Source organism: Hakea prostrata, chromosome 9, assembly GCF_041222555.1.
Source record: "Hakea prostrata isolate BN-2017 chromosome 9, UWA_Hpros_2, whole genome shotgun sequence".
Taxonomy (NCBI): Eukaryota; Viridiplantae; Streptophyta; class Magnoliopsida; order Proteales; family Proteaceae; genus Hakea; species Hakea prostrata.
Genome location: NC_142608.1, coordinates 21420699 through 21429460, shown reverse-complemented (window position 1 = coordinate 21429460; position 8762 = coordinate 21420699). Strand labels below are relative to the sequence as shown.

Here is an 8762-nt window from a genome sequence, read left to right as displayed (position 1 = left end):
ACATTTTATGGGCAAAGAATTAAAAATTAATCGTGGATTTGATTTAAGAGCAAATTACTCTAGCACCCCTAAAGCGAGACTTTTAAATATTGATATCCCACGTTATCTTTGAAAAATAAACAAAACTTGGATTTTCATTTGGTATATTAGTCCAATCTGTTATTGAATGCCATTAAACAGTATTTTCTTAAATCCCAAAATTATCTTTTCAATTATATGAAAATTACTTAAATACTCTTATGAAAAACTAAGGAAAAAGACAGAAGGTGGAGTGAAGAAAATTATGAAGAATTGTTGAAGAATAAGTACAATGGAGAAGGGTGTAATGGTCTCCACAATTATACCACTAACTATTCTAACTGAACTAAAGCCATGCCCTCTTTAAAGACAAAATAAGTCGTTAATATTTAATGGCTTCTGTTGACATAAGGGAGCAATTTGTTCTTGATTTTTAATTTTATAGAATTTCGCCATGTTAGAAGTAAAAAAGAATAAAATTTTGTCATGTTACTACTAAAAAAGAATCTAAGTATACTTTACCAACTTTATATAAACTACTTATCCAAAAGACTACTGTGAAGTAGGGGTGTCAACGGTTTGGGCTGGGCCTAACAGTTTCGGGCTGAAAAACACCCAGTCCAAATACAGCCCCCGTTAAGAAAATAACAGTTTCGGGCTGATTAACGGATTGGGCTAACGGTTTAGAAGTGGGTTTACTAACGATTTGGGTTTGGCTTTACTAATGGTATGTTTTGAGTACCTTGTTGATGTGTAGAATTTATCAAGAGTAAGTGAACACATATAAACATTAAATTCTCTCCAAGTCTCTTGTGTTGAGTGTTCAAAACCAAAAACTTTTTTTCTACAAAGAAGTAAAATTTATAGAACTAATATACAAAATAAAGTTAGCATCTTGATGAATTTTAATGGGTTGCCTCAGTTTTTTCTCCTCCCCCATTCTTGACACTTGTAAAAATGGATCAAAATAAAGCATTAAAAGATTTTCAAATGATAGTACACTTGCTAAATATTTACTAAACCCATCTTCCAATGGCGAAGGCTTTGACAGCCTTGTTGTTTGCATATTCTAAAGCAAAACAATTAATGAAAACAAATGGATACTTTGGGGGTTTTTCTGTCTTTTATATTTAAATTAAATTTATTTTATTTATTTATGATGAGTTTAACGGGTTAGTTTCGGGCCAAACAGTTCGGACTAGTGGGCCACACACGGGCTGGCCCGGCCTAGCCCGAACCAGTGTAGACTGAGGTTTTTCAACCCAAACACAGCCCATTAAGCTTTAGTTCGGACCAGTTCGGGCTATAACAGGCCGGTTTGATAATATTTTAATGATTCAGATTAGGTTTGACACCCTTACTGTTTAGGATGATTTTTTGGAAGCTGAAATTGGCCTAGCCAATCAATTGGAGTAAACTACCTCAATTACTTTTGGAGCTTTTGCTTTTCTCCAATGTTGTAAAACCTGAACTGGCCCAACCAGCGCATCAAGGCCCAACTAGTCCACATGAATTTGGTTCAAGAGCCAACTACGTTGTTAGTTAACTGGGTTTTTGTTACTGGGCAACCTGAACATATAGATATTGATTGAACTGGTTAGTGCAAGGCTGGGCTGAGAATTGCCTTGCTATCATTCGATATAAATAGAGTAAACAACAGTTACCTCCTCTCTTAGTTATCCAAATGACACTTAGATCCTTTCTTGGTCAGATGATAACAATTATAGCCCTTCTTACTTGGCAAAAGTGATAAAATACTCTCAAATGTTAACCTTTGCGATTAAGTAACACAAAATTTAGATTTTACGCATGACATTGTTAAAACTTAAAAGGATAATAAATTCCTAGGCATAAAACTATTTAAAAGACAAAAATATCCCTAAAATATTAAGACATTAAAGATCAAACCACTCAAAGAGATAGGTGAATAAATTCTTCCTTTTAAACAATGGGCTTTAAGAGTATCACTTTAACTTATAAATTTAATGGTGCAAAGAAGATTGCCGCCTTTGCAACCTAAGAGGGTATGTAACTCACGTTATCCAACTAAGAGGGTTTCTAAATGTCATTTGACTAACTAAGACGAGGGGAAAGTAACAAAAATATAGCCATATAGATAACTAGCTTCCAATTTTAAAAAAATTTCAGTAATTCTTAAATTGAATATTGCATTAGATAAATTAAAAAAAAGAAATATATAATTAAAAACCACCCTCTTACCATGATTCGACTTCCATGCATATGTGAGAGAGAGCAACAGTAACAGTAATCATGAAGTTGAAAAAGTGTGTTTTGCTTGTAACATCGGAGTAAAAATTACTAACAGCAGCCATGGTTTGATTGTCGCTTATTTACAGAAGCCAAAAAGGGAGAAGAAAGATGGAAAAGACAGAAAGAATTTGTCGTGCAAACTAGAGACGCACAAAGATTTAAAGCTCTCTCTTTCACTCAAAGCCATGCACTGTTGAAGCCATTCTGCACGTAAATGGCCTGCATCACTCAACCCCATGCACCTGCTGGTTGACGACTACTCATCCAAAAAAATATCGCTTCAATTCGTCTCTCCTTCTCTCACTTCCACTTGAGAGAGAGAGCTTCAAAACCCTAAAAATGGAAGGACAGAAGACTCCTTTTCTCACTCTTTATATTTTCCCTCAAACACAATATTATTATCCTTTCCCACTCCTGACTCAAATCTGACTTGTCCTCGTGTGCAAGAAATGATACCATACATTGCATCCCAGCAACTGATTGATTTTTCCCATCACATCTAAGTTGTACTAATGATATCAGAACTTAGGTTACATTTTTTATTTTTCTACTCAAAAGAAGAAAAAAAATCATAGGTTACATTTTGCATCATATCTTTAATGCATTATGCGTGCTTAATATTCAACCAAAAAAACAAAACGTGCTTATTAGGGATTTATTGCATTTAATCACTCTTAATTTGTTTCTTGATTTCCAACCTAAAAATTGGATCACATTGCATTTGTAAATGATCATCTTTCAAGTAAGGTGCACCACGTAATGCATCCACGAGATTATACTAATGAATTAGTATGGCAGTTTGATCTCAAACATGGACTTTTGTGGTGGAGAGACAGAAGATACTATGTGCTCTTCTCGGTTTTACTCAGTATTATATATTTATATGAAAAAGAAGTGGGTCTGATGTTATGGACTCTGATGTGTGACCTCATTCCTCAAAATTTGGTTCAATTTTCATTTTCTTTGTTTCTCAAGGGTTAATAATCTGATCATTCACATCCTTGCAAAGAAAGGCATAATTGTCACTTGTGTGATAGATAGATTGCCAAATTTCACTGAGTTTCTTCACTACACAAAGATTATGAAACTATTGTTTGTAAGCACAAGGTTTGGATCTTCTCTGGAGAGTGACTCTTTCAATGAATGCCTAATGAGTTATAAGATTCAGTCACGTGAAATGTTCTTATTCTTATAATGACTAGAAAAAAAAAATCCAATAAACACTCTTGGTTTAAAATATTGTATATTATTGAATCCTATAACTCATTGAACACTCATGGAGAGATTTCCTCCAAAAAAGGAAGCCAAATACTTAAACACATTACTTAAGTACATGTCTCCATCACCCAAAAGAAACAAGAAAAACAAAAGGAAATGGAAAGAATATTAATAGTGAAACTATAATTAGCTTTTTGAGTCTCAAGCCTGGTATATGACTGTATGAGAGCATCAACTTTCCATTATAGATAATGCCAAGTACTTGATCGTAGTGTCTCTTTTTCACTAAGTACACTACACCAAGAGAGGACGACAAAGCTTTGTTCCTTGGCCTAAAATGTCCAATTTATGAGGGTAGATTTGTCAATATCTAAAAATCGGCTGACTAATATCTATGGTTGGAACACCTTGGTATAGTTATTATCCCCCCCCCCCAAAAAAAAAAAGAAAAAGAAAAAGAAAAAACACCTTGGTATATAGTCTAGCTCTATTAATAACTGAGATAAATCACAATTGAAGTCCCTCTTTGTTCTTTATGCAATTGTTGTCAATTCATCAAGACTAATGGAGCACTAATTAAGATATTTTATGCCAACACAGAGCTGTTTAGTGATGAAATCAACACCTCTTAATGAAGAGGTCGTGGGTCCAACTCTTGTTGAGGCATATTAATATCCCCATCCCCCGACTTAATAAATCCCTATTGTATAAAAAATAAAGAAAAAACAAAAAAAAACTTTATGAGCAGATAAATCTGATCAACTCCAATTACATTTCATCTTTAAAATCGAATCATTAGGTCACTTGGGTTATGTTTGCACTTCCAAGAAAGGGCTTCCATTACTAGTAAGGCAAAGATGAATCCTCTCATCTAAATCTCTTCCAACAGGCAAAATACCTAACAAGACTACCATTCATTAGAACAAAGAACATTGAAGTCATAACACATTGGTGCCTAACTCAATAGGTAAAGTTGATGGGCAAAACTTATCAAAACCATCAAATATTTTTATGGATGTAAGGCTTTACAAGGTCAATCTAAGAATGGGAGAAGGTGGGGAATTTTCTTCGAAAGCCATTTGATAAAAGGCTGATTGGCTTGGAAGAATAAGAATAAACATAACACATACTACACTCTGAATCTTATTACCCACAAATTTTGGGGATAAACTTGTGAATAAATTGTGGAAAAAGCACAAATGTTTTAGAGCATAACAGCTTAGGTAACAAATATAATTAAATAGTACACTTAATACTAGAATTTTGTTGTCAGTTAATCTGTGAAGAGAAGGTAATACATTCAATCCTAGAATTAATTGTACAGTTAATCTGTACAGTACCAAGAGCTTAGATTTTCCCATCAAAAAGCAACTACTAACTGATTTTGTTTAGGTTTTCCACATCTTCAATAAATGATTCTACAGCTAGCTCTTTGGTCATCTCTTTTTTCTTCTTCCCAAGACATTAGAGAGAAAGAAAAAGAGAGAGATCATAAATTAACCTTTGTTATGTTTGTTGGCATTAACCCCTACAGATTTTTTTGGTACTACCAAAATTTGGGAAGCTTGAAGCTGAAATCAGAGCAAAATTAAGTTTTCACTAATTGAAGCCAACTTCCTTGCCTTGGATGGAAAAGCAAATTGGGTTTCTCCGAAGTCCAAAGCCTGTACTCATTTTCGTATGTCACAGCTTTTGCAGGTTTACTTGTGTGTGTGTGAGAGAGTGAGAGTATAGAGAAATCATACAGGGTTGTCATTGACATAATTCCTTAACCATTGAAGTTCATATTACAACAGAACATTAAAACCTTCTAAAAGTGAAAAGCCACATACTTATATAGTCCATAACAGAAGGAAACAGAAAAAGAAAAAAAAAAAAAAAAAAAAAGTTGAGAAACACTTGAGATGGACCATTAAACACAGACTTGATACATGCAAATCTCCAGCTACTCAGCATCGACCATTCTCCCAAACCTGAGATCCAAATACACGAAGTAGTCTAGAAAGCCACACTAGCTAGCGAACCAGATGGATTCTGGGTCAAACACTAACCAAATAATAGAAACCGCCATGCTGGAGAGATTGAAGACTTATATCACCAAATTCATTAGTGAGAACAGGTTGACCAGAGGAGTTAACCAGAATAGCGTCATCACCAAATGTCTCTCGAACGTTAACTGCTCCTCCACCAGCCACCTCGAAGGCCACGTCATTTATAAAAACCATCATTTTCGCCGCAGCAACCGGAGCCATTCCACCTTCGCCCACACCTGCAAAGGAAGCCGCAGAATTAGAGGGGAAAAAATATCCTTAATTTCCTTCTTATTAATTATATACTATTACGTGCTTATCACTTCTACCACAAACCAAAGCCAATCTTCTTCTTCTTCTTCTCTTGAAAGGAACCCAAAAAGGCTTAGGTTTCTTAGGTCAGTGGTCAATCACTATCACAGGGAAAGCCGCAGCCATGCACACGTCCTATCTTGAAATGGGGTCATATTTCTTGAATTATTACCTTTTCTCCCCAATCCTTTTCTTAATATGACGCCTGTATCCTTGGGCATACTTGAAAAAAACAAAATTTGAAAATTTCATGAATGGAACATTCGATCTCCCAGAAATTATAATCTAAACCCTGATATTGTCTTTATTTGAATTGTTAAGCAAAAATAATGCCAGTGTAAACAGCAACATGCAGAGGAGAGATGTGAACTTGAGAAGGTGGTACCTCCATGAATATGATTGAGAGTTGCAGAGCCAATGGCAGCAGGAGTGATAGAAGTGACGGTACTATTGGTAGTAGTAGCCGCAGCATATGGATTCATCTTTGGCTGTTCTTGATCCTTCTTTGGCAGACCAGCTTGGTTTATCAGTTCGGTTAATAAGAGCCCCTCAGAGCAAGACCCAGCAGCTACTTGATGCGGGAACTGAACCAGATTTGTTACATCAGAGAAGGAGAATCCATGAGGTTGGACCGGAAAGAAGAATGGTTCAGAAGACAGGTCTACTTGAGGCTGGTAATAGGACTGACTCAGAGAGACTGCTGGAGAATTTGGTGCCTCAAGCATTCCCATGGCTGTGCTCTTGTGGGTCTTCTTCGGAGGAGATTTCTCAGATGAAGAGGAAGATGATGATGAAGGTGCAGCCATGGACTGAACCGGTGGCAGAACAGTAGTTGTTGAACCGGATTCAGCTGGAGACTTGATGTTTTGAAGGTGGCGCTGCTTGTGTTTGCTCCTTGATTTCCTGTTCTGGAACCAGTAGAAGACATTAGCATCACCCACTTGGCCATACTCCTGAAGTTGAGCTCTTATCTTTCTGATTTCATCCCTCGGAGGGTTCACCATTCCTGAGTTGAATATAGCTTCTAAAATCCGTATTTGCTCAGGCTTAGGGTTCCATCTAGGCTTTGGTTCTGGGCTCCTATCTTCACTACTAGGCACTGTCACATAACCAAAACACATCCCCATCAGATAGCTACCTCTAAAGCCTTTAACATAAGGGTGTAATAAGAGGCTACAAGATCCTATAGAAGATTATAAATTAAGAAAGACAAAGTGTAAATTTTATTAATTGTAACTCATGAGTGGTGAATACCTGATGCCTGAGAGTTTCTCTGGCAACCAACAGAGGGGTTGATGTCATGCTGCCATTGGTGATGAGTGTTGCAGGGCTTGGATTTGAACATGCTAGGCCAGTGTCTGTTAGATGAAGCCATGATTCAAAAGGGTATTGATGGAGAGTGATGATGAATGATGAAGAGAGCAGGGCAAACTAGATGGCTATAGCTAGCAATCTAAGTAGCCAACAACCCTGCAGATGAGAAACAACAGAAAGCCCTTCTGTGTGTTAGGGTTGTTTCTGCCACACTAACCTCAAACCCACACGAACACCTATTCTTATAGCCTCTTCACCTACCACTGAGATCTGTTCATCTCAATTAATAAAACATGTACTTTCAATATGAAAGATAAAAGTATTTGTATATAAATAAAAGTTGATGAAAATACATCCAATATACCGACTTAGGAACATCAAAAATCACCTGTGAGAGAAAGAGTAAATAAAGGAAATTAAAAGAAGATAGAACAGAAAGGTACTATCATATCCCATCCCTCTTGCACTTTTGCATTAAAACTCAAATGCTTCTGCCCATTACTGAAAGTACAAGCCAGTTCCCACTCGAGCCAAGTAAGGAAACCATGGAAAGCCACACATGCTGGTGCTTTATTAGAATGTTAATCAGAGAAAAATTGGAGATCTTTCAATGAAAAGATGGGGGGTGAACAGTGAACTGTGAGTGAGAGGCTCTAAAGAAGATTGGTAACTTTAAAAAAGAGAAAAGAAAGGGAATCTCTTCTGCTTCGGTTCTCTTGCAGAGACTATTAATGGGATGGGAGGGAGAAAGAGGAGCTTTAAGTGTGGGATTATTCTAATGCAACAGGTTGTTGCAAGAGTTAATGTGGGGTTTGAAAGTCAAGAAGGTATATATGAACGGTTGAAGTGCGGTTTGATTTGGTGGTGGATAGTAATTGCGGTTTCGGGTTATTTTTTCAGCAAAAAAAAAGGTGGATTTGGATTATTGGATTGACTCGAGGTTCGGCCGCTTGAGAGAGCTCTCTTCCAAACTTCTTATTAAGTTTTTATACCCAAATAATCTTCATAGTTCTACAATTACGGAGATTTTTCTTTAATTGACTTTCTTTTTAATGTAAAAATCCAATGTACAGACGAATTATTTAAAAGGATAATAAATATAGAATTGAATGAAAAACTATTTAACATTTGAAATTAACTCTAAAACTAGGGCTACAACAGGGATAGGCACTGTCAAGCTTTTCAAAACCAATCCTAACCTTGAATACTCTTAATTAGCTTAGTCCATTCCCGCTTTAGACCTTGACTCAGGGCAAAAAAAACTTGTCCCTGAACCCTGACAGGCCAATTCAGTCTAGTCATGCTATATGATTATCCTTGATTAGCCATGTCCCTCTCCCAAATTGGTCTTGTTTCTATCCTAATTGGCCTTGATTGGTCCTATCTTTGTCCCTAATTGGTCTTGCTTTTAACACTGGCCCTCACGCTAATATATAAAAACCAATCAATTGTTTGAACCTAGAAGAAAATACAAACGTAGATAGCATCAACCCTGAAAAAAAAAAAAATATTTTGAAAGTGTTTCTTTTCTCAATCTCTTTGAAGTTGATTTCATGTTCGTTTGAGATCAGGGCCAAAAACTATTTAAAGAATATAAAC

At 36.2% G+C, this 8762-nt stretch overlaps 1 protein-coding gene across 1 annotated transcript; it reads right to left on the bottom strand.

Moving 5' to 3' along the window:
• Positions 1-5456: 5456 nt before the first annotated feature.
• Positions 5457-7224, bottom strand: LOC149004990 (WUSCHEL-related homeobox 9-like). Its single transcript, XM_089135764.1, has 4 exons — positions 7104-7224; positions 6220-6948; positions 5559-5776; positions 5457-5480 (listed from the first exon to the last, which is right to left on the bottom strand). Exons 1-4 carry the CDS (start codon positions 7222-7224, stop codon positions 5457-5459), a joined length of 1092 nt encoding a protein of 363 aa, XP_088991890.1.
• Positions 7225-8762: the final 1538 nt, after the last annotated feature.